Raw genomic sequence first — 27672 nt, forward strand, 5'->3', positions numbered from 1 at the left:
GGGGCAGTCGAACCATCTGCAGTCGGGGTGATTGAAGCTCCCGCATCGGGGCGATGGATGCCCCCGAGTCAGGGCGATCAAAGCTCACGGGTCGGGGTGGTTGAAGCCCCTGCGTCGGGGCGGTCGAAGCTCCTACGGCTTGGAGCTCCCGAAGTAGGTCTCTAACCACAGACTGCGAGCTCCACGATGTTAAAGTTCGCGGCACCCGCAGTTGGAGCTCCAAAGTCGATCCCCGACAAGGATCGCGAGCTCCGCGATGGTATGTCCTGCAAGCTCCCGAAGTCGGTCTCCAGCAAAGGCCGCCATCTACACGATGTTAGGCCGTATTGCAGACGGAGATACGATACGGAAAAAACTCCGTCGAGGTAAAAGATTTAAAAAACCCCCACGATAAACAAGCTAAAGAACACTGAACATTTAATGCATACTATCAAACAACAAAGAAGGAAGGAACAGGCAGACTGTTGGCAAGGCGTCATCTAAAAAATCATGAGAGGAATAGATCGGGTAGATGCACAGAATCTCTTGCCCAGAGTAGGGGAATCGAGGACCAGAGGTTCAAGGTGAAGGGTGTAAACAAGAGCCAATTCGGGTCTCCAATTGGAGGCGTGGGTTCGCATCCCACTTCTGACACCATGTAAACAAGAGCCAGAGACAGTGGGTGATTTAAACACATCTTTAATGAGCACTTGAAACTTAGCAGCATTGAGGACGACAGGTTGTCAGTGCATTCTAGCTGCTCGAACTGCAGTGCTAGGAACGAGTGTTAGTATAAGTGTTATAGTGGGGTGGAGTTAGTGATGCTGGCTTATGTGTGATTGGTTCACATGCATCATCAATCTACAAAGGGGAAAGGATTTAATACAAATCTAAAGGGTAAGCTTTTCACACAAAGGAACAAGCTGTAACAAGTTTATGGAACAAGCTGCCAGAGGAGGTAGTTGAGGCTGGGACTATCCCAATGTTTAAGAATCTGTTAGACAGGTACATGAATAGAACAAGTTTGGAGGGATATGGACCAAGCGCCGGCAGGTGCGACTAGTATAGCTTGGACATGTTGGCTGGTATGGGCAAGTTGGGCCGAAGGGCTGTTTCCACACTGTACCAATCAATGACTCTGACTCTATCAGAATGTTTCTTTGGGAACTACTTTGCAATTAACATTTTCACATTCTCAATATGTTTTCAATTTTTGTTCACAGAATCGTTCCATACTAGAGCATAATGATGGCACCAGATGCTTAACAAATGGTTGCATAACTCCCAACCAAACCATTGTCTCTTCTCAAGAGTTCTCAATATTACCATCCAGTCCCAGTTTTGATAAGGAAACTGCTCAGAAAATATTTACGACGTGCTACTCAGACTTGAGCTCCGGAACCCCAACATCTTATCAACAACATTATAAAACTTTCTGCAGCTCATCGGCAAGCTTGGCAAATCAGCATTACTACAGAACATTTCAGGATCCACGCCAGAAAACATACAGTGGTGATGTATTGGACAAACATGCTCACCACTTTACCAATGGACAACGATTCAGCCCACGCATTTTAAAGAAAGAAGCAGAGTCTTCTTTGGCCCATTATAGGTATTATACTCCTGTGAAAAAGAAAAAACTCTCCAAAAGGAATCTAGTAACACAAGAAACACAGACTGATTTTAACAGGTACAGTGAATTCGTGCCAACAAACAGTATTTGTTTCAGGAATTTTTGATGCATATAACAACGATGGCTTGATGTTTGATTGCAGTTTGCAAGTATTAGTTATATTTATAGTTAAAAGCTAGAAACAAAATGTCTTTCCATTAAAGAATTAAGGAAGGTACAGTGGAGCAACGGTAGAGTTCCTGCCTTATAGCACCAGAGATCCGGAATATGTAGTTTGCACGTTTTCCCTGTGACCGCATAGGTTTCCTCCAGGTGCTCTGGTTTCCTCCTGCATTCCAAAGATGTGCAGGTTTGTAAGTTAATTGGCTTCTGCATATTGTCCCTACGGTGTAGGATAAAACTAGTGTATGGGTGATAATTGTTGGAGCGGGCTCGGTGAACCAAAGGACCTGTTTCCATGCTGTATCTTCAAACTACACTAAGTACTTTAAAGCTAAGTTGCACTTTCAGTGAAAGTTAAAAGTCAAAAATTATTCTTCCATAGATACATAGCCAATAGGTGCAGGAGTAGGCCATTCGGCCCTTCGAGTCAACATCGCCATTCAACGTGATCATGGCTGATCGTCCACAATCAGTACCCCATTCCTGCCTTCTCCCCATACCCCTTGATTCCACTAGCCCTAAGAGCTCTATCTAACTCTCTTTTGAATGCATCCAGCGAATCGGTCTCCGCTGCCTTCTGAGGCAGAGAATTCCACAAATTCACAACTCTTTGTGTGAAAGGTTTTATCCTCATCTCAGTTCTAAATGGCCTACCCCTTATTCTTAAACTGTGGCCCCTGGTTTCTAATATTCTAGAATCTAGTATTCCAGGCTACTACAGGGGACAAGGCAAGAGATTGCCGTGGCTCTGAGAGTTTCAAATTCTTTCTGGCCTGAGAAGTGGTGCTTAGATGGCAGGACAATGGTGGCAACTATGGTAACAATATTCAAAAAGGGCAGCAGGCACAAGCCATATAATTACAGGCTGATGAGTATAACATCAATAGTATGAAAATTATCAGAAACATTTCTGAGGGACAGATTAATCTGTAATTGGAGTGGATTGGGGTTACTCCATCTGACTCATTTGATTGATTTTTTGAGAAGGTGACTGTGTGTCACAGAGGATAGTGCATTGAGGAAATGTACATGGATTTTGGTAAGGCCCTCAAGGGGATTGGTGAGAAAGATAGCAGCCCATGGGATCTAAGGCTGATGCTGAAATTCTAACATAAAAATAGAAAGTGCCGGAAATACTCAGCAAGTCAGACCACATCTGTGGGATGTGAAACAGAACTACGGTTAATGTTAAAGACCCTTCATCAGAACTAAAAAAGAAGCCTGTTAAGTTGCAGACAAAATAAGTTTGTTAAATTACAGAGAAGCTGGGGGAGGGCAAACATCTCTGCTAAGATAAAAAACGTGGTGACTACGTGTAATAGCGCCACCTTTGGTCGGAGGATTGTAAATGATTGCATAAACCACAGTACACTGTACAAGTCGAGTTCCAGTCACCAGTGAGTCAAATCGTATTCTGTGTATGAGCACAAGATATCACAAAATGGCGACGAGGATGGGATCGCGGATTCCCAAGCTTTAATTGTTCGTGTAGATAAGGAATCATACAGAGATACGGAGAAGTGTTGTATAACTGTCGGTGTCACAGAAAGCTGAAAATTCGGTCACAAAGTTTGAATTCTGTGGGACTGTTAAAAATCCAAAATGGCAGTGCACAGCGGGTACATTGGACGATTGGGTGAGTTCCAGCAAAGCCGGGAAATGTTCGAATGTTTAGAGATGTTGCTGCGAATAACATTACTGAAGTAGAAGCTTCTGATGCGGAATCGAGACGTTTGAATGAAGCAACTCAAGCTAGGAAAAGAGCAATTTTCCTCACTGAAATGGGTCCCGATGTTTATGATACGGTAAAGAATTTGTTAGCTCCAGCCAAACCAAAGGACATGCCTTTGGATATTTTTAAGAAGTTAACAGAACATTATGACCCTAAGCCCTTAGAAATAGTTGAAAGCTATCGATTTAGAACGAGATGCCAACTTCCAGAGGAGGACATCAGTCATTTTAATGTGGCACTCAAGAGGTTATCAATTCATTGTAATTTGGGAAATTTCCAAGATCGGGAGTTAAGAGACGGTTTCATGTGTGGACTGAGAAGTGAGCGGATCCGAAGTAAGCTGATGACGGTGTATGACCTGACCTTTGAAACGACTTGTAGAACTGCTTTGTCAATGAATATGGCAGAGAAGGGTTATAGAGAAGTTGGGGCAACTTCTAGACAACCAGCGGAAGAGTTGAACAAGCTGCAGTCCAGCAAACCAAAGACGAATAAGTCGACAAAGACGTCAGAGAATCGTTATCCATGGAAGGGTACCAAGACTACTGCAAAGTCATGCTATCGCTGTTAGCAGTCTTGTCCATTTTTCAAGGCGGAGTGTTACTCGTGTCACTAGATGGGATCTCTAGTGAAGGCTTGTCGCAAGGCTAAGCAGAAAAAAGGTTCAACAACAAGTAAGCTGCATTCTGTGTATGAACTGCAGGCAGAGGAAGAGCCTCTCGACATATACACCATCTGCAGCAATGAGCTAGCGAACCGGAAGACAAAGAATGTGTCCGTGCAAGTCCAGTTGAATGGAGCTCATGTTAGCATGGAAGTCGACACGGGAGCATCTGTGAGCGTGATTCCAGAATTTGTTTATCGGGAGAAGCTGAGTCAAATTCCTTTGGAAGCAAAGCAAATCGAGCTATGTGGTTACTCTGGAGAGAAGATTCCAGTGTTAGGATGCGTACAGGTACCAGTTAGGTATAAGGAACGGCAGGCGGAGTTGCCACTCGTAGTTGTAAAGGGAGATAAGCCTGCTTTGCTAGGTAGGAATTGGTTGCAGATCTTGAAGCTCAAGTGGAACGAGATATTCCTCATTCCCGAAGAATTCAAGTGTCCGGACGACGTAATTGAGCAACATCCGAAGGTGCTCAGCGACCAGGGAGAGCCAATCAAGGGGTACAAGGCGAAAGTACGCATGAAGCAGGAAGCGACACTAGTGCATTGCAAATCACGGGCTGTGCCGTATGCACTTAAGGACATGGTTGAGAAAGAACTGAAAAGACTTGCAGCTGAGAACATCATCAGTAAGGTAGAAAGTAGTGAATGGGCAACACCCATTGTAGTTGTACCTAAACCTGATGGTAGTGTTAGACTTTGTGGGATTATAAGGTAACCGTAAACCAGGTACTTGAAGGTAGCATACCAGATACCCTACCAACAGCAGAGGATTTGTTTAGCACCCTCACAAAGGTCTTCACAAAAATGGACTTGACAAATGCCTACTTGCAGTTAGGTGTAGATGATGAATCTAAATCCAAGCTGACTATCAACACGCATTTGGGATTGTTTCAGTTCAATCGACTCCCATATGGTATATCATCAGCCCAAGGGATTTTTCAAGGGGTGATGACACAAATTCTAGTGGGAATTGAAGGTGTGGTGTGTTACTTGGATGACATCCTCATCTCAGCCCCTGACAGGCAGACACATGATGAAAGGTTGGAAGTGGTACTCAAACGCCTTGAAACACACAGTGTAAGAGTGAAGGCACAGAAGTGTGAGTTCTTTCAGGTAGAGTACTTGGGTCATAAGATAGACAAGCAAGGGTAAAGTTGATGCGATCAAGAACGTGCCCACTCCCAGAAACATCTCTGAGATCCGATCCTTTTTAGGATTAGTTCATTAATATGGGAAGTTCGTGCCAAATCTGTCCACCTGTTTACATCCCTTGAACGAGCTCTTGAGAAAAGATGTACCATGGAAGTGGACATGTCAATGTGACCAAGTTTTCAAGTCATGTAAAGCTCAGTAGGCAGAGAGTACAATGCTTGTTTATTATGATGTAAATAAGCCAATGAAGTTAGCATGTGATGCTTCACCATACGGTGTTGGTGCTGTGATCTCTCATTGCTAGAAAATGGAGAGGAGAGGCCAATTGCATTTGCGTCTAGAACATTCAATACCAATGAGAGAAATTATGCGCAAATAAAGCGAGAGGCTCTTGCATTGATTTATGGCGTTAGGATTACTTGTATGGCAGAAGGTTTGTAATCGAGACGGATCACCAGCCGTTGACAGTGATCCTAAATCCGAAAGCACACATACCAACTCTAGCAGCAGCCAAAATGCAAAGATGGGCATTGATATTGTCTGCATACCAGTATGATGTTCAGTATCGTAAGTCAGCAGAGCACAGCAATGCTGACGCCATGTCTAGATTACCTTTGGAATCGGAGGTTACCCCAAACAGAGAGCTTTTATTTTTCTCATGTAGATGAGTTACCTATCACTTCAGGGGACATTTGGAAGGCCACTCACACTGACAGACTTTTGTCAAGAGTGCAGGAGTATGTTATAAATGGATCGCCAAACAAATTGCTGGTTTCAGAGGCAGAACTGAAACCATTCTTTGTACGTAGGAATGAACTCTCAGTAGACCAAGGTTGTGTCATGTCGGGAGCGAGAGTTGTAATCCCTGAAAGATATGGAGTAAAATTGCTAGGAGATCTTCATGAAGATCTGAAGAAGGATCTTGACCCGAGACATCACCTATTCCTTTGCTCCATAGATGTTGCCTCACCCGCTGAGATTCTCCAGCATTTTTGTCTACCTTCGATTTTTCCTGCAGTTCTTTCTTAAACAGGAGACCTTCATGATCAGCATTTGGGAATGCGTCTAACAAAGAATCTAGCTAGAAGCTATCTATGGTGGCCTGGTCTAGATAAGGACATAGAACAAATGGTGAAAGAGTGTAGCACATGTCAAGCAGTTGGAAAGAATCCACCAACAGTACTGCTACAGCCATGGAAATGGCCGGCTAGGGTGTGGCAAAGATTACACATTGACTTTGCAGAGTTGAATGAACAACAAATGTTCATTGTGATTGATAGTCACTCCAAGTGGGTTGAGGTGTTTCTGATGAACAAAACGATAGACATTTTGCGAGGATTGTTTGCGTCCTATGGATTTCCAGAGGAAATTGTGTCTGATTACGGACCTCAATTCTGTTCACAAGAGTTTGCACAATTCATGAAAGGGAATGGTGTAAAACACACTAGAGTTTCTCCATACCATCCCGCTTCAAATGGAGCAGCAGAACGCATAGTGCAAATTCTGAAGCATACATTAGTCAAACAACTGCTGGATCCAAATCCACAGAAAAGACAGTTGTCTCTGTCTCACAAACTGGCTAACTTTCTGATTACATATCGAAACACACCTCACACCACTACTGGTCAAACGCCAGCTGAACTGTTCTTGAAGAGAAAACCAAGAACAAGGTTTTCACTGTTGGCTTCTTCTGTTTGAGCCAAACTTGAAGTAGAGTAAAGGGAAGGAGTGTTGAGTTGAATCAGAAGGTAAAGGTGAAAAGCCATCATCACAAGTGGATAAAGTGGTTACCTGGAAGAGTAGTGAGAAAGTGCAGACCACGGACATACTTGGTCAAGATGTTTGGAAGTGGGAAGGTGAGAAAAGTACACATTGACCATGTCATGCCGATGAAAGAACAGACAGGTTTGCAACCATTTCAATTAGACGAGTCAGATAATTTGGTTACCACTCAAGTACAGGTACCAACGGATGAACCAGAAATGGTGCAAAAAGGTACACAAGATAGTGAGAGTTTGAGCCAGCCTGAAAATGGAGGTTCAAGTGTGGTTGACAGTCAAACAAAATTGACTGATGGACTGGAATGCATGAATGTAGGTCAAAAGGAAGACTTGACTCGATCAAAAATGAGACCATGTGGTTCTAAACAGTCAGAAACATTTGGTCAGGGAAGATATCCAGAAAGAAGGAGAAACCCAGTGGTTAAGTTTAATTTGTGAAGTTTATTAGAAGAATAAACTGAATAAACTTCCTGAAGAAAACGTCAACAATGTTATATGCAAAAATATCAACAAGGCGATAACTTTTTCATTAAGGTGGGAGGCGTTGTAATAGCGCCACCTTTGGTCGGAGGATTGTAAATGATTGAATAAACCACAGTACACTGTGCAGTCGAGTATCCGGTCACCAGTGAATCAACTCGTATTATGTGTCTGAGCACAAGATATCACATTGCGGAGCTAAAATGTAAAAAAAAATATCTGGTCAATGAGTGAATGGGAACAGTTCAAAAGTGAGAACCTGGACAAAGAATGTAGGAGTTGTGAAATGCAGAGCAGGAAGGTGTACTGGCAGTTCAGACTGGGCATGTCCTCCATTCGCAGAGGTTAAAAAAAGAGTAAAAAGAAAAGAAAGGGGGAAATAAAATCGATATAACAGATGGATGAATCTTCTGAATTTTGTAGTCGGCATGGCAGTACTGCATATCGCCAACTTGGACAATTTTACATTTTTATCAAGCCAATTAACCTACAAACCTGTACGTCTTTGGAGTGTGGGAGGAAACCGAAGATCTCGGAGAAAACCCACACAGATCAAGGGGAGAACGTACAAACTCCATACAGACAGCACCCGTAGTCGGGATCGAACCCGGGCCTCTGGCGCTGCATTTTGCTGTGGCAGCAACTCCACCGCGGTGCCACCAATTGACACAAACAGAGAAATCGAGTAACTTGAATTTTTAGAATTCAATATTGAGTCCAGAAGGTTGTAGCATGCCAAAACAAAAAATGAGGTTCTGTTTTTTAAGCTTTCATGTGTCTCATTGTAACAGTGCAGCAGGCCATAGACTGATTGGTCAGTGAGAGTGGTTTGGAGAATTAAAGCAAGCAAGATGACAAACTTAAAGATTTAAGATACATTTATTCACTTTTAGTTAATGCTGTCCAAAATGTTAAACTTACATTTTGTAATTCATAGCACTCAAGATGTATCGTCACTGGAAAACAAGAGATGTTGTCCACACTTGATCTCATCACAGGTTAGATGATAAGAAGTTTAGCATTCCAAGCAAACTTAAATGTTGCAGTGAAAGATAAAGCTTTACAGTACTCATGTGAAATGTAATAAGTCTAAATATTTGACACACTGTATAGATGAAGCATTCACCAATCAGTAATTAGTTATTCTTGATCTTCATATTTTAAATGATAATGATTTTTTTTGTAATTGGAAATTGGAAACTTAGAAATTAAATGTAAGATTTATCAATTGTATAATGTTCTGCAAGTATCCGTTGTTTGTGAAATCCAGTCTATGGGTGTGAAAGCCAATGCGTTGATCAGCACCTTCAGCGAAGTGCTGTGAATGATCCTTATCAGCCAACATCTGCAATTCCACCATAACCACAAATGACATTCTTCAGCCAGTTTGAATCACTCCATGTGATATCAAAACATGACTGCGTACATTGGCACAGCAAACGATCTGTATTTGTGTCCCTGTGCTGAAGACTAACTGCTCTAGAACTAATAGAACTGATCACTCCATTAACCAAACTGCATTGCTGTACCAGTATTGAAATTGCATCCTTCTCTTCAGTTCTGATGGCTCTGCGGTGTATGTTAAATTTTAGAAGGGATTTTAGTTTGTCGTAAGTGACAGGATTTACTTGATGCGGTATGTGGAGTGCTGTGCAGTCTTTGTGCTGTCGATAGATGGGTTCTGCATGCTCTGTTGTAGAGACTTAAGAGGTCCTCTGCCTTCCTAGATACTCCTCCATTTTAATTAGTCACAGGGCTTGGATTCCTGAGGATATTACCTATTTTTAAGGAGGATTTTGAATATATTTGAAGTATTTTGTGGTCTTCCTGGAATTTTTTTGATGTCTTGTAGCTCGGAGTACACATTCCAGGGTCTGATTAGATGTACGGATAATATGGTCCACCCACCAGAATTGATTGTGTTTGATTTGAGAGTCTAGATGCTGGGTATGTTGACCTGGGAGAGGACTCTGGCATTAGCTTACCATCATCTCCAAGGACCTTAGCATTAGGTAATACATTTGAAGGATTTTGTAGAGACAACATTGTAGTTCTTCAGCTCTTTTGTTGAGGTGCCAACAGTAAGTTGTTTAACTCTCCAAAGTACACTGGCGGATGCACATCCCTGCTTTGAGGATTTGTTGTTTGGTTTGATTGAGAACTTACTTGAAGTCTGTGCCGGAGCACTTGAGGTTGTGGTGAAATTGGTCTATCTTTGCTGAGAATTGGCTCTCAAAAAATTGAAACTTTTCTAGGATCTCATCCTGACTATTAGGGGTGGATCCCTGAAAGCATCAAAAAAGGAAGTTGAAGGACACATCTGAACCATCTACACTGATGAGTTAAAAGATGAACCGATTTTTGTCCCCGCTGACATCCCACCAATCCCACCCCCACAACATCAATTTGACATCAGCCCTCCCAAGCTGAGTGAGGTAAAAGAAGTAGTGAGGAAGGCAAGAACGGCCTCTGCACCAGGCCCTAATGGTGTTCCGTATTGTGTCTACAAGAATGCCCTGGATATTCTGAAATTTCTCTGGAGGAACATGAGGGTTGCGTGGGAAAAGCAAGTTGTCCCCAAAACCTGGTGAAGAGCGGGGGGAGTGATAATCCCAAAATAAAAAAATTTGTCCACCATCGAACAGTTCTGGCAAATAAACCTTCTTAACATAGAGGGAAAGATCTTTTTCAGTGTGGTGGCGAAAAGACTTACAAAGAATCTGAAACAAAACCATTGATATTGATACAAAGTATCTGAAACAAAACCATTGACATTGATACGTCAATCCAAAAGGCTGGCATAGCAGGCTTCTCGGGATGCCTTGAACATACCAGCGTCATATGGCGTGAAATCCAGACTGCTAAGAAAGAACAAAAGAATCTGCATGTCTTGTTCCTCGACCTGGCCAATGCCTATGGATCAGTTCCTCATTCGCTACTGTGGACTGCTTTTGAATTATTTCAGGTGCCTGCAATAATGTACTGGCCAAGCTGAAAAATATCACAAACTCCCTGCTGGACCCTCTGCAGTTTGCATATCGGGCCAATAGATCTGTGGATGATGCAGTCAACCTGGGCCTGTACTTCATCCTGCAGCACCTAGACCGCCAGGGGACCTATGTGAGGATCCTGTTTGTTGATTTTAGCTCTGCATCCAACACCATTGTGCCAGAGCTACTACACTCCAAACCTTCCGAGTTGACTGTGCCTGAACCCCTCTGTCAGTGGATCACCAACTTCCTGACAGACAGGAAGCAGCATGTGAGGCTGGGAAAGCACATTTCGGACCCGCAAACACTCAGCATAGGAGCACCGCAAGGCTGCGTACTCTCTCCTCTCCTCTCCTCTACTCTCTCTACACCAACGACTGCACCTCCACAGACACCTCTGTCAAGCTTCACAACCCTGATTGGACTGATCCAGGATGGGGAGGAATCTGCCTACAGACAGGAAGTGTCACAGCTGGCGTCCTGGTGCCGTAGCAACAGCCTAGAGCTCAATGCTCTTAAGACAGTGGAATTGATTGTAGACTTTAGGAGAGCTCCCCCTCCCCTCACCCCACTCACCATCAACAACACCAAAGGCACATCTGTGGAGTCTTTTAAGTTCCTGGGAACCATCATCTCCAAGGACCTTAAATGGGGGGCTACCATCGACTCCACAGTCAAAAAGGCACAACAGAGGATGTACTTCCTGCGGCAGCTGAGGAAGCACAATCTGCCACAGGCAATGATGGTCCAATTCTACACGGCCATCGTAGAGTCTGTTCTCACCTTCTCCATCATGGTCTGGTTTGGCTCAGCCACCAAGCACGATACCTGAAGGCTGCAGCGAATCGTCCGATCAGCAGAGAAGATTATTGGCTGCAACCTTCCCTCCATTGATGAACTGTACACTGCAAAGGCCAGGAAGTGAGCGGGCAAGATCATCTCTGACCCTTCTCACACTGGCCACAAATTCTTTGAATCACTTCCCTCTGGAAGGTGATTCAGGACTGTCAAAGCTGCCACAGCCAGACATAAAAACATTTTTTATCCACGAGTAGTTGCTCTACTCAACAGCCAAAAATCTGTAGACTCCCTTTGATCTAGTATTTTGTTGGTTCACATGCTTGATCAATGGTGTTTTATCATTAATGTTTTATTATTATTAATGTTTAGTGTTTTCTGAGTCCTTCATAACTGTCACTATGTCATGTTTCTTGTGGGCGGAGCACCAAGGCAAATTCCTTGTATGTGAATACTTGGCCAATAAACTTACTTACTTACTTAATAACAAATCTGGTAAAAAAAACTACTCCCAGGATATGCGATTTTTTTTCACAACATCAGACTTGATGGTAACCACTGGAAGTAGGTATCATGGCGGGGTCCACCATCTCCCCATTGGCCTTCACTATGGCAATGGAGCTCATTATGAGAGCTTCAAAATAGGTTGTGGGAGGAAAATGGCTACAGTGTGATTAGCGATTGCCACCTATACGAGCCTCTATGGACGATATAACAACACTAACAACAACTATCCCCTGCACCAAGAGACGTCTGGAAAAACTTCATCAAAACATGTAATGGACAAGGATGAAGATTAAACCCAGCAAGTGCAGAAGCATCTCCATTGTCAAAGGTCAAGTCAAGGATCAAAGATTTCATATTGACGGAATACCTGTTCCAACTGTTTCAGAAATGCCAGTGAAGAGCTTGGGCCGATGGTATGATGCAAAGCTCAAGGACACCGAGCAGTTTGAACAACTCAAAAAGGATACCATCACGCACATAGCTCGCATCAACAAGACCTTGCTACCAGGAAAACTCAAGCTGTGGTGCTTCCATTTTGGCATACTACCAAGAATCATGTGTCCTTTAACTATGTATGAAATCCCCATCAACAAAGTGGAAAAGCTGGAAAGAATGATCAGCACACATGTGAAACAGTGGCATGGACTTCCACGATGCTTATGTGCTGTCGGAGTGCAGGACAGTGGCAAATTGGAATTGCCCATTGCAGGACTTGTGGAAGAGTTCAAATGCATTAAAGCAAGGTTGGTCATGACCCTCATTGCATCTGAACATACTGTTATTCGAACAGCGGCCCCCAGTGTGGCAAAGGGGAGGAAGTGGACCCCATCTGAAGCCATTCAGAGTGCTAAGTCTGCTCTTCATTTCCGGGATGTGGTTGGCCAAGTCCAACACGGGAGAGCCGGGATCAGGCTCGTCCCAAAAGCTCCTCAAAGGCACAAGGCAACATCAGTACAGAAGAGGCGGCTTGTTGTGGAGGAGGTGAGAAGACGGGAGGAGGCAAAGCGACACGCCAAGGCCGTCTCCATAGCCAAGCAGGGCCAATGAACGAACTGGGAGAGCCTGGAAAAGAGGAAACTCAGCTGGCGTGACATCTGGCAAATGGAGGGATCTCGGCTTAAGTTTTGTCATCAGAGCCACTTATGATGTTCTACCATCATCCCAGAACCTGAAGCAGTGGTTCGGAGAAGACCCTGCTTGCTCCCTTTGCCAAGCACCTGCATCACTAAGGCACATTTTAACAGGATGCACTCTGTTAAACAGGATGCACTCTGTTTAACAGGATGCACCTCGCCCAAGGGTGTTACACTTGGCGGCATAACCAAGTTCTCAGACAGCCAGCATCAATCCTGGACAGAGGCGAACGATCACAAATGCTTCCCCACAAACATCGGCAGTAAATGTCCACTTCACAACATTAGTACCAGCAGGCCAACCTCCATAACATCAAAGAATGCAAGCATTCTGCAGCCTGCTCGGGATTGGAAAATGGAAGTGGACTTGGAAAAAAAGCTTTTGTTTCCCCCAGACATTGTGGCTACAACACTGGCCAGACATGGTCCTGTGGTCCACAATAACCAACTTGGCATATGTTGTGGAATTGACAGTTCCATGGGAAGATGATGTTGAAGAAGCTTTTGAGAGGAAAAAGACCACGTACTCTGAACGGCAACTGAAGCTTCCCAGAATGGCTGGCAGACCAAGATTGTCCCTGTAGAAGTGGGATGCAGGGGATTTGTTGCTGCATCTACGACCAGGCTAGTAAAGAAAATGGGGGTGAGGGGTCGCTTCCACCAATAAGCAATCAAGTCATTATCATATTCTGCAGGAAAAAAGCAGCAATTGGCTTTGGATGAAAAGGAAAGATAACAGTTGGGCTGCAAGATGAAGACAGGAGGGTATGGAAATGAGGGGGGTGTACCTGGGACACCAGGTATCACTGTTGAGCCCTCTGGAGACGTTGTGGGTTTATCAATGAAATGTCAAAGAAGGAGGGTGCACGCCTGATGACCCCGATGACGTACCCTACCCTACCTTTCACCACTCCAATCCCACTGCAAATAGCAAGAGTGCCGACTTATTACAGGGATTGAAATATCAAATCCTATTAGCTCTACTGATGTCCTCTTGTATGCTTCAAACAGGATTATGGATCATGACTTTTACATTGTTGTGAAGCAGATTTGAGGAGAATTTCTAATCTCTAATTACGGATTATTGAAGAAGTCAGCAATATGTGAGATCAATAAAGGCCTTCCGCACTGGTTGGTATTACTCTCTACGTTTATTTTGCCGCATAATGAAGATCTTGTCCATTCTACCTCGAGAAGGACGGAATCTGCACAATGACTCTGGGAGGTGTTCTTCAACCAATAGAAGGAGATGGTTGAGGAGGATTCTTATGACAGCTTTTCCGGTGGTGAAAAGTGGGGACACCCCCTCAGCAATTACAGTAATAGGATATTTCTCCTTTCTTGAAGATGGTAACAATTAGGATGTCTCCAAAGCCCTCTGGCATATTCTAGCTACAAATAAGAAAGATCAAATTATAAAGGTGCTATTACAAAGTTGAATGCTGTATGAAGAAGCCTTAATAAAAATAAAAGCAAAATGAAAAATCGAAATGAAGTCTTTTAAAAAGAATTCATTATCTGCATAAAGGAACATTAGTGTTGGAGGTTATTCATCTTTGCACCTTGATGTCTGATGTCTGCCTTTCAGACCAATAAAGTTCACTTCATCATACCATCAGAAATAAGTTTGTTCACTAATGATTGCATAAAGTTCATCTCTATTCACAACAAACATTATAGTTGTCCATATTCAAACCTGGCTTACGTTGATATGTGGCAAGTAAAATGTATACCAACAAACAGCCATCCACAAAGAAAGACCACAACCATCCCCACAAATCTGCAAGTCACATAATTGGGTTAACATTCACAGAATCTCTCGTCAAAGGTGTTTTCCAAGTATATTAAGGGCAAAATAATACACCAGAGAAAGCATTGAAAGCCTATTTCAAATGACAGGGGCAATCTGTGGAACATGGAGCCAGAACATGTAGGTGGGGTCTTAAATGAATGCTTTACATCAGCATTCTCAAAGAAAAATGACTTTGTAGTGAGAGGATTCAGCAAAGAGAAAGGTGAAATTCCACTGCAAGTTTCCATAAATAAAGAGGAGTTAGTCGGTGCCTTAGTAGACTTAAATGTGGATAAATTCCCTGGGCCTGATAAGATTTATCCCAGGCTGCCATGGGATGAAGGGAATAGTTTGTTGGTGCTCTGGTCACAAGTGAGCTACCAGATAATTCGAGGGACAGCAGGAAAAATCACAAGTCAAACAGGGAAGATAACAAAAAAATTATGGGACATGATTAATGATAACTTAAAAGGGCAGGGACTAATCAGAGATAGCTTGGTCGTGGCTTTGTCAAGGGCAGAACCTGATCAATCTAAAGGATTTTTTTGAAGAGGCAACAAAATATATTGATAAAGGCAATGCAGTGGACATGGTTTACATGGACTTTAGTAAGGCCTTTGACAGGGCCCCACATGTTTGTAGTTTGGGCCCCATGGGATTTAAGGCCATGGGAATCCAGAGGCAGAGGGTGATGGTTTAGGGTTGATTTGTGATTGGACAATTGTGGACAAGTCGCATTCCACAGGGATAGTTAATGAAATCCTTGCTGCTTCCAATTTCCAAATAATTTAGTGTGGATGCAGGAGGCACAGTCAGTAAGTTCGCAGATGACATGAAGATAGATGGAATAGTTGACAGTATATAGGGAAGTATTAGACTACAAGTTGATATTTGTGTGTTGGCAAAATGGATATAGAAATGATAGATGGTGATTAATCCAGATGTCTGTGAAGTGATGCATTTGGGGAACACTAATGAGACTTGGACATGCACCATGATTGGTTTTGAATGGAGCAGAGAAACAGGCCCCAGAACCCACAAATGGTAGACATAAAATGCTGGAGTAACTCAGCGGGACAGGCAGCATCTCTGGAGAGAAGAAATGGGTGCCATTTTGGGTCGAGACCCTTCTACCCACAATCTTGGTGTTGAACATGATGCTAAGTTAAACTAATCTCTTCTGTGTCTGCATGTTACCCATATCCTTCCTTTCCTTGTATATCCATGTGCCTATCTCAAAGCTTGCTAAACAGCAGTATCATATCGGCTTCCACCACCACATCTGGCAGCGCTTTCCAGGCATCCACCATTTTGTGTAAAAAAAACTTGCCCCACTCATCATCTTTCAACATTTTTCCAACTAACCTTAAAGCTTTGCCTCTAGTCTTTATTCCTACCCTGAGAAAAATGTTCTGACTGTCTATTCTATCTATACCTCTCATAATTTTATATGCCTCAATCAGATCTCACCTCAATGTCTGACGCTCCACAGAAAAAAAATTGATGTTTGTCCAACCTCTCCATTTAGCTAATACCCTCTAAACCAGGCAGCATTCTGGTAAACCACTTCTGCAATATTTCCAAAGCCCCCACATCCTTCTCGTGATGTGGCGACCAGAACTGCATGCAATACTCTAAATGCGACCAAACGCAAGTTTTATAAAGCTGTAACATGACTTCTTAACACTTATAATCAATGCCTAATCAATGAAGGCAGGCCTATCATATACCTTCTTTACCACTCTATTCAGCCATGATCACATTGAATGGCAGTGCTGGCTCGAAGGGCCGAATGGCCTACTCCTGCACCTATTGTCTATTTACTTGTAATGCCACTTTCAGGGAGCTATGGACTTGGACCCCAAGATCCCTCTGTGCATCAATGCTGTTAAGAATCTTACCATTAATTGTATACTTTCCTCTTACATTCAATCTCCCAAAGTGTTTAGTTTAGTTTAAAGGTGCAGCTTGAAACAGATCCTTCAGCCCACTGAGACCATGCCAACCAATTCACACGAGTTCTATATTATTCCCACTATCTGCTTCATTTATTAGGGACAATTTACAAAGGCAAATTAAACTACAAAACCGCACGTCTTTGGGATGTGGGCGGAAACTAAAGCACACGGATGAAACCCACGTAGTCACAGGGAGAATGTGAACATTCCACACAGACAGCACCCAAGGTCAGAATCAAACCCAGGTCTCTGGCATTGTGAGGCAGCAGCTCTACCACTGCACCCTGACACCTCACACTTGCTTCAACTTCAAAGATTCTTGCAGGTGGTAGTGCAGGTAAATAACATGGTTAAGTAGGCATATGGGATGTATGAGTTCATTAGAGGGGGCATTGAATACAAGAGCAGGAACTCTGACTTTATAAAATCCTTGTTCAGACCTTAACTGGTGCACTGGGTGCTGTTCTGGTCACCACACTTTAGGAAAGATGGGATAGTGCTGAAGAGGAGATTCAACTTTATATTGCCTGAGATGGGGCTTTTTAGTTATGAGAAGAGACGGGGAGACTGTGTATGTTTTCCCTGGAGTGGAGGAGATTAAGATGGGACATGATTGAGCCATATAAAATTATGAGTGATATAGATAGGATAGACTGCAGGAACTACCTCCTATCAGAGGTAGATAAAAATAGAGAACATAAATTTAGGTTAAGGGGCAAGATGTGATCTGAGGGGGACCTCTTTTGAGGGTGGTGAGTGCTCTGATAGAATAGTAGAAGCAGAACAGTGACAGCGTTTAAGAAGTGTCAAGACAAGCACTTGAATTGTCCAAGTATATACAGCTGTGGGTCAAGTGCTGGAAGGATTTCCATGGTTGATGTGGAGGTGATGGGATGAATAGCCCGCTTCCATGCTCCACATGATAGGACACATTTTACGACTTGAACATAAAAGGAGGCGGAATGTTCATACTCGCTACGATCTGCAAGGCAAATGATAGGGTGCCAATGAAATACCCTCTAGTTCATTCAACCGCTGAATAAACTCAAGAAAATTAGGTTTTTGGGTGTTATGGAAATCAAGGTATAGAATAAGTGCAGGAAAGTGCCACAAAAGTAAAAGTTATGCTAGAATCTTTTTAAATGATGAAACAGTATAACCTACCCCTGCTTCTATTTCTTGAATTTTTAAATTCCAATAATCTTAAGAAACTAAGCATGAGTCTGAATGAAGTAATCCCGTTTATCAATGACTGCACCACTACCATAAAACATTAATTCGCTTCACCACTATCATACTGTGCTACAGATCTGTTCAATCTGCAAAGTACACGCAGAAACTAGCAGGCTTACAACCTTCTAAAATCTGTAACCTTCATTGCTTGACAAGGACTTTTCAGATATATGAAAATACCATTAGCACCAATTCCTTCAAGTTATTCAAAATGCTATCTTTAACACTGTACCATCATTTTCACTGTCAGAATCCTAGAACTCCCCACCTTAGCAACAAATGTGGTATTATCTTTACCACGGAGGCTTCAAAGCCGTCCATCGCTTTTTCGAGGCCAATCTGTAATTGATAACAAACTGCTATCTTAACCCTATCCCTATATTCCTATATGTCTGCAGAATGAGTTTTTATTTTCATTCTGGATATGCTGAACATGTTATTAATTAACATCAATTTTACGAGTACTGACTGATAAAGTAGTATGATGATATTTTATAGTATATTATATTCATTAGGACTATAAGATGTGTTATTTTGTTCTAATAGCCTGAATATGATAAACAGACGTGCTCTGATTACGAAGAGGACATTAATGACTATCCACTTAATTTGGATTGTGAAAAGTTACAAGAATGTTTTGAATGTCCTGATCACAACAATTCTCCAAGGTAATAAAAAAGAACTGCAGATGCTGGTTGGAATAAAAAATAGATTCAAAATGCTAGAGGAACTCAGTGCAACATCTTTGCAGAAAATGGCCAGGTGACGTTTCGGTTGGTACCCTTCTTCAAACTATACACACAGATCCATATGCAAAGAAATGGCATTTAGTGCTTAATTCTTCTTTAACCTGTTTTCTTTCCTTTCCTTTCTCTTCCATCATTTCTCTGTTCTCTTTCTTTTCCCCTTGCCCTTCAAATTATTCCAGTGACCTCCAAGTTCCACCTATGGCCATGCTATTATCTAATCCTAACCCTAATGCATTCACCTGAGGTGTTTCTAAATCTGCTCAATGCTCACACAACGGCATTACAATTCCTTAACTTTGTGTTGGTTTTTCAAGAAAAAATTACATTTATTTCAAGTTTAATAACATTATTTTTTACTTCACCTTTCCCAAACTAAATGATATAGTAATCAACATAGTAAGCAGAATCACAACTGCGAATCACAACTGTGGCCTATTGAGGACCGGTGCAGTTGACTGAGTGAATTTGTATCTTGTACAATCACGGTTTGAAAAATGATACAATTTTCAAATACCTCAAAAAGCAGAAATTGATACCATCACATTCTCAAAACATGTTTGTTTGATAAATTGGTTTGGCCAATTCTTGACTGCTTAATTTAAGTTGCAACACTGTAAACCAAAACTTACAAAAAGAATACGTGAACCTACAAAGAGAGAGGAAATTGCAACCATATTTCAGTGAAACATATCCATATCAGAACAAAACAAAATACAACCATAACAGATAATAAATGTTCTGCACAAAGTTGGAAATGCTAAAAAATGTGTTTAATTATGAAGATATTTATTCTGAAATTAATCTTATTCGATATCGCTAATTTAAGATATGCTGAACAGCATTAGAAACTAATATTCTTTGAAGAAGCGCCAACGGTGTGTACGGAGATGGCATTTTTAATGGACTCCCTCAATTAGCTTAATATAAGTTGGGAAGAGTTAAAGTTCTTGGATGTTATGCATGTGTTAAAGAAGCCTCGGACTATTTTTTAAAAGATCTCAGAAATACTGCAGATTGGAGCAATCATAGAATCATTGGTAATGACACCACTGAGATGATAATATTTTCAAATAGATTAAATTTATTCAAACCTGGGAAGCAAATGCTTTAATTAAAAAAAATAATTCAGTGACAATTTTAAACAAACTGCAGCTGTCATGAGATATGTCTGAAACAGTCAAGCATGATCTTCAGTACGAGTGCTTTACACAGATCTTGGTACCAACGGCAAATTTAGAACTTGTGATGGTAGATCATTAATAAAAATAATCCAGGATACCAGGACCGACACCTTTTATTGTGTTAGACAAAAATGTTGGAGGAACTCAGCGAGTGAGGCAGCATCTATGGAGAGAAGGAATAAGCGATGTTTCTGGTCGAGACCCTTCTTTAGACTGATGTCGGGGGGGGGGCGGGAAAAGGAAAGGAAGAGGCGGAGCCAGTAGGCTTGTGGGAGACCTGGGAAGGGGGAGGGGAAGGAGGGAGAAAGCAAGGACTATCTGAAATTAGAGGTCAATGTTCATACCACTGGGGTGTAAACTACCTAAGCAAAATATGAGGTGCTGTTCCTTCAATTTGCGCTAGGCCATGGAGGAGGCCCAGGACAGAGAGGTCAGATTCGGAATGGGAGGGGGAGTTGAAGTGCTGAGCCACCAGGAGATCAGGTTGGTTAGTGCGAACTGAGCAGAGGTGTTGGGCGAAGCGATCACCGAGCCTACGCTTGGCCTCGCCGATGTAGAGAAGTTGACACCTGGAACAGCGGATGCAGTAGATGAGGTTGGAGAAGGTGCAGGTGAATCTCTGCCTCACCTGGAAAGACTGCTTGGGTCCTTGGATGGAGTCGAGGGGGGAGGTAAAGCGACAAGTGTACCATTTCCTGCGGTTGCAAGGGAAAGTACCCGGGGAGGGGGATGTTTGGGTTGGAAGGGACAAATTGACCAGGGAGTTACGGAGGGAATGGTCTCTATGGAAAGCAGAAAGGGGAGGAGATGGGAAGATATGGCCAGTGGTAGGATTTCGTTTGAGGTGGCGAAAATGTCGGAGGATTATATGTTGTATGCGACGGCTGGGTGGAAGGTGAGGACAAAGGGGACTCTGTCCTTGTTATAAGTAGTGGATGGGGAGTAAGAACGGAGATGCGGGATATAGAGGAGACCCTGGTGAGAGCTTCATCTATAATAGAAGAGGGGAACCCCCGTTACCTAAAGAATGAGGACATCTCCGATGCCCTGGTCTGGAACACCTCATCCTGGGTGCAGATGCGGTGTAGACAGAAGAATTGGGAGCAGGGTATAGAGTCCTTACAGGAAGCAGGGTGGGAAGAAGTGTAGTCCTTACAGGAAGGAGGGTTTTATTGTGTTCATTGCTCTGCACCTTGGCAAAAGTAATTATTTGCATCTTGCCAATCCGTTCTGAACATTAGAGGTTTCAATCTGAAGGGGAAGTTCCTGTGACTAGATATAGGCTGTGGGCCGAGCTTCATAAATGTGTCTAGAAATCCATTTTTGTGACCCACGTCTCGGAACTACATGAAATTTTGCACAGATTTAGATGAAATATAATTGAGAAGGAAGTCATAACGCGTCAGTGCCAAAAGTTGCACATTAATTAATTAAACTAATTAGAAAATGAGATTGGAAAAGTAAGCGCCATCTAGTGTCCGATGCCCATATTACACCATGGGGAGCCTATTTCCGTGTTGCAGTCTATTTAAACTATATATTATACCATCTATAATATATTATATATATATATATATGTATGTGTGTGTATATATATATATATATATATATTATATATATGTATATATGTATGTGTGTGTGTATATATATATATGTGTGTGTGTGTGTGTGTGTATATATATATATATATATGTGTGTATATGTGTGTGTATATGTATGTATATATGTACATACAGTCATATATATATATGATTGTAATCATATATAATTATGTATAATTGTATTCTATAAAAGTAATATAATAAATATAACTGAGGTTTTATTTTAATGAACTGCCGCAGAGGTCCTCTTGAACCAGCCTAATTAATAGGTCAGGGCAGTTCTTCTGGGTTCCCTCATTTACTGAACTGCACTGACTGCCAGTGTGCAGAGTAGAGGCCCGGCCCAAGGCTCACCTCCTGGTGGAGGGACGGCCAGACAGACAGACAGACAGAGCCTAATCCTAACCCTAGCTCTACATTTGTTATTTATCATTTCTATTTACCAGTACACATTATAACATTATAAAGATAAATCAAATGAAAAACAAAATTATCAGCAAGGTTAGCATTACCTTTATCCTTGAAAACCTTGCTATTGCTATTGATGTAACGAAGAGGCAGCCATGATCCCAGCATCCTCCCTGCCTAGCGACCATAAAACGAAGAGCGGGATTGGCCAATTTGCGTCTGACCTCAATGTCAAACGTGCATTGATTGGGCAATTACTACTCAGAAAATTTGAGGTTTTTCTCATATTTCTTAAAAATTGCAGGTTTTGTTCTTGGCGAGTTTCAGGTATGATTTATATAATATTTTTACACAATATGTTAAAAATTCAGGTAGTTCTGTGAGTTGGGTCACGAAACTAAACGAAAATGCTCCTCGGCCCACAGCCTAATAACGGAAATCAACCATTGTGTCTATGTTTTGAAGATCTATTTACCATCAATATACTTAGAACGTAAAAAGATCTTCCTAAAATTCTTGAGTAAAATATGAACTTGGTTTAGGTGGGAGATTTGTAGGAGACTTAGGGATGAACCAAAAGGTAACAAAATTATATATAAGGATTTTTTGTTCATTAAACGTAAGGACGTATCTACGAGTTGTGAGATTAAATAAAGTTTAGACAATAGACAATAGACAGTAGGTGCAGGAGTAGGCCATGTGGCCCTTCGAGTCAGCACCGCCATTCAATGTGATCATGGCTGATCATCCCCAGAAGTTTGAAAACTTCTTTGAGCTTTATGGATAAACAATAAATTTAATTGCACCTGGGTGTATATTAAAATACATTAATATAAATCTGTCACAGTCCAGGACAGGCTGAATCTGTGATTACTGTTAATAGGACCACATTTGGAATACTAGTTGTAGTCTTGGTGTCCATATTTAAGAAAGTGTCTAAATATGTTCAAAGCAGTTGAGATGGTTTATCATAATTATCATGTTATCTGAACAGTAAAGATTGGAATGGTTGCTTTTATCACCAGAATTTAGATTTGGGAAACAAAGATCCAAGGGACTATTTTAACTTTTCACGTTACTTTGTTCACCTGATCAGTTTTTTTTTCTCTTTAAATAAATTGTTTTCAGGTTATCCTCAACAATTAGAATCAAGTCACCAATTATGAGAAAAGTTCAGGCTGAGTAAGTACAGCATTTGATTTAATTATGTTGTAATTTCCAGCAAAACCTTTTTTAATCTGTTACCTCACAGAATTCTTGAAGCATTAATTTATTTATTGCTCTTCTGGGAACAGATGATGATTTTTAAATGTTAATTATTATATTCATGCCAATAATCTTGCAATGATGACAGTTCTTTTCTTTGACAGTTCTTTTCTTGGTATCTTACTAAAACTTGAAAAAGCGTAAGTTAGTTACTGTTAGTATATTATAGTATTTTGTCGAGATATTTCTAGTTGTATCATTTAGAACGCATGGGGGTGGGGTTTTGATAAGTAGATAGGCGTGGATTTTGTAGATGGGCGTGACTTACATTGAACTAAGCGATACGACGGGTAGTCAGGTCAGACGAGAGCTGGCACCGGAGAGAAGACACAGTTTTTACCAGTTTGGATAGTAAGAATGGACAGTTCGCTAGTAAGAATGGGCAGTTCTGTTAGTAAGAACGGACAAGGGACTTCCGGCGGCGTCATGGAGAATTAAGGCGCGGCACTGAGCTTCTCCCCCGAAAAAAATTGTAAAAGTCGTTTAAGTCAGCACCGATTTTTTTAAAAAACTCACCGAAGTCGCCTGGTGTTGTGTAAGGGTGTTATCATCAGAAGGTGACGTGAAAATCGGGGAGATTAATGGTGAAATCGGGTGTTTAAATGAGTTTAAATGAGCAGAGATAATCGTTCAGGAGCGCCAAAGAAAAATACTATCAGCCTTCAGCTCGAGGAAGTTTTGGATACTCTGCAAACGACAGAAGAAGAAGATTCTTACAGCCAAGGGTCTCTGCTTGAAATGGCAACAAAAGGAGACAAGAGGGAGAAAGAGGTAAAGCAAATGCTTTTAGATATGACTGCTACAATTAACATGACACTGGAGAAGATGCAAAGTATGGACTCTCACATGGAAAGTAATAAACAGAGTATGGAAACTAATATGGAGAATATTTCTCAAAAAATTGATAATACTTGCAGTGAGTTAAAAGAACTCAAAAAGCAGTATAAGGAATTTGATAAGAGATTAAACTCAGAGTGTGTCAGAATTGAAAATGATTACAACAAGAAATTTAAAGGTATAAGTGATGATATCGGAAAGCTGGATGAGATAATGGAAGAGATGGAGAATGAGATAAAAGAGATTGTCTCGGAAATAAAGAATTTGAAACAATCACAGAAAACTGAAGAGGAAAAACTTGGAAGAATGACTGATAAATGTCTGGACCTGGATTCAGGAAATCGGAGATATAACCTGAGGATTCTCGGAGTAAAGGAAGGACGAGAGGGACATGAATCTCAAACATGTACTTTCGTTACTGACTTACTCAAAGATGTGTTGGAATTGTCGGAAGAACCAAGAACAGACGTCGCTAAACGAGTTGGAAGAGGAACAAATGATTCAAGACAGATAATTGTGAAATTCCGTGACATCTCCTCAGTGGAATTTATATTGAAAAAGATCACTCATGGGAAAAAGCTGACATACCGTGGGGATGATGTGCGAATATTTCGCGATTACTCTCCTGAGGTAGTCCAGAAAATGAGATTGTTTACACCGGCAAGACACACTTTGAGGGAAGTCCCGGGAGTAAGATATGGAATTTTGTTTCCCGGAAAAATGAAGATAACTTATAACGGCGTTGAACGCTCATTTGCAGCTCCCGGAAAAGCTTTAAAGTATGCAGAGGATATTGTTAAGAAAACATCGGGTCAAGCTGCCGACAATGAAGAAATCTGAATTTTTTACAAAGCTCTGAACTGATTAAAATGGCCGAGCTACCCAGACAATTATAAAGCTTATCTCGTTGGAATGTGTTATTCAGAGAGCTTGGTTATATTCAACCTTGGATGCAAAGCTCAAAGTTTAACCCCTTGGCACCTGCTTGTACGGTAGTTAACCCTTTGGTACCAGCTTGTATGATGTATGGTAGTTATAGAATGGGATATTATGTAAGAATACAGGGTGGATATATATGGGAAAGTTTAGATTAGATTAAGATTGGATAAATTAGAGGGACATATATACTTATATAATCGTGTATATGTTTGTTCTATATTTGTTTTGTTTTTTTATTCCTTATGTCTCTTTTTTCTCTCGGCTGTCACTAGCATTGATTTGATAAACTCATATAAGAAAAAACACAATATGAAACGATATGTAACTTTTTATGAGGATTCGCCTAGGGGGAGGAGCTCAATGTATAACAACATCACGGAGGTCTATACATTTTTTGCCATCGTTGATGGCTATTCGTCTTTAAGGTATCCTCCTTTAGATACCTTAATAGCACCTTTTTTTTTAAAGCACAAACAAGATTTTTATCTGTTTAATTTTTTTGAAAGTAATTGTGTATCACATTCTTTTTTTCTTTTTCTAAGGCACTTTACAAGAAGGAGATGCAATATAAATCTAATAAACCGGGATGACCACCCAAGTCCTAAAGTTCTGAGGTATTTGTTTGCACCATATGATTCAGGAATATTACCCTGATTTACAATGCAAGACGATAGACAAATAAAGAATGGAGGAATTACATTTTGTAGTTGGAATATACGGGGTGCCAACGAACCAATTAAGAGGGGTAAAATTTTTGCCCAACTAAAATCGTTGAAAAGCGACATAATGTTTTTGCAGGAGACACACATGAAACAACAAACACAAATAAGATTAAAGGCGAATTGGATAGGCCAAACATACTACTCCTCATTTACTTCTAAATCTAGGGGTACAGCTATTCTTATTAGGAAAGGTATTCCTTTTAAATTAAAGAATACCATATCAGATAAAGAGGGAAGATATATTATAGTTTCGGGTGAAATTTATGCAACCCCACTAACTTTGATAAATATTTATGCTCCGAATTTTGATAACCCCCACTTTTTTGATAAAATTATTGACATAATATCAGAGTTTAATTACCAAAATGTGATAATAGGGGGGGACTTTAACTGTGTTTTAGATTCATATCTAGATAAATCAGCAAAACAAAAGAAGAGTAATTTAAAATCTAAAACTAGCGAACTTCTAAATACATATATAAAAAATACGAATATAATAGATGTATGGAGATCTGCTAATCCAGTTGGAAGGGAATACTCGTTTTACTCTTCGGTGCATAAAACTTATTCAAGAATTGATTATTTTTTAGTGGATATGAAATTAATGCCATATACAAACAACCCAACATACCACATTAGTAGTATCTCAGATCACTCCCCGTTGACATTCTCAGTAAAATTTGAGGGAATGCCGGGCAAAAATTTTTTTTGGAGGTTTAATACACATATTTTAAATGATGTGCAAGGCTATCAATATTTAAAACAACAAATGGAACTTTTTTTCGATACAAATGATATACCAGGTACTTTGCCTTCTTTACTATGGGAAACTTTTAAGGCATTTATGAGAGGAATTATAATTTCATATCAAAGTTTTCAAAATAAAAAGAATAAGACAGAACAATTGTTGTTAGAACAAGAAATCAGACAGTTAGAGATGGATAATGCCAAAGATTCCACGACAGATAAACACAATAAGATAATATTACTGAAATTTAAACTTAATCGAATTTTATCGGCAAGGGTAATAAGACTATTCCAAATGACAAAACAGGAACATTTTGAGTTTGGTGACAAACCACATAAGCTTTTAGCTCGCCAATTGAAAAAACAAGAAAAGGAAAATACTATAACCAAAATTAAATCAGAGAAAGGAGAATTACTAATACTACCTAAAGATATTAATAATAGATTTGCCCAATTTTATCAAAACTTATATACATCTAAAATTAAAAGAGAAGATAGTAAAATAAAAAAATTTCTAGATAATTGTAATCTTCCAATACTGGACCTTTTGGAACAAGAGGAATTAGGAGCTCAAATTACAATCAAAGAAATAGGTGAAACAATAAAATCGCTGAAAAATGGTAAGACCAGATGGTTTTAATAATGAATTTTATAAAAAATTTCAGGAGATAACAACCCCTTATTTATTTAATTTATACTCCCATGCTTTTAAAGAAAACAAACTACCTGAAACACTAACAGAATCAACTATTACACTTATTCCAAAAAAAGATAAAGATTTAGAAGATCCGGGCTCGTACAGAGCTATATCACTTTTAAATACAGATCAGAAAATTTTAGCAAAGATTTTATCAAGAAGATTAAGCAAATATATTAGTAAATTGATAAACCCTGATCAAACGGGGTTTATACCTAAAAGACACTCATTTAATAATCTGAGACGTCTGTTTAATATAATGTACTCGCATAAAGTAGAGGAAGAAGATATATCAATTATTTCTTTGGATGCAGAGAAAGCATTTGATCAGGTAGAGTGGCAATACTTATATAAAGTACTACAAAAATTTAATATGGGAGAGAATTTTATAAGATGGGTAAAATTATTATATGATAAACCGATGGCAAGAATTTTAACTAATAACATGTTATCTCAAAAATTTCAACTATCAAGGGGTAATAGGCAGGGATGTGCACTATCACCCCTGCTATTTGCCCTTATGATAGAA

At 40.7% G+C, this 27672-nt stretch overlaps 1 protein-coding gene across 5 annotated transcripts in view; it reads left to right on the top strand.

Annotated features, from left to right (window-relative positions):
- spata7 (spermatogenesis associated 7) overlaps positions 1-27672 on the top strand; it is an 86007-nt gene that overhangs the window by 44302 nt on the left and 14033 nt on the right. For 2 of the 5 annotated variants that reach the window (XM_033027369.1, XM_033027368.1), the window contains exons 5-8: positions 1203-1669; positions 8523-8583; positions 18543-18664; positions 23064-23117. In XM_033027369.1, coding sequence (XP_032883260.1) covers positions 1203-1669; positions 8523-8583; positions 18543-18664; positions 23064-23117 — 704 coding nt within the window. The remainder of the gene's footprint in view (positions 1-1202; positions 1670-8522; positions 8584-18542; positions 18665-23063; positions 23118-27672) is intronic. The other 3 variants (XM_033027370.1, XM_033027371.1, XM_033027372.1) reach the window with 3 other exon arrangements.

This window comes from Amblyraja radiata, chromosome 9 (genome assembly GCF_010909765.2).
Source record: "Amblyraja radiata isolate CabotCenter1 chromosome 9, sAmbRad1.1.pri, whole genome shotgun sequence".
In the NCBI taxonomy this organism is placed as follows: domain Eukaryota; kingdom Metazoa; phylum Chordata; class Chondrichthyes; order Rajiformes; family Rajidae; genus Amblyraja; species Amblyraja radiata.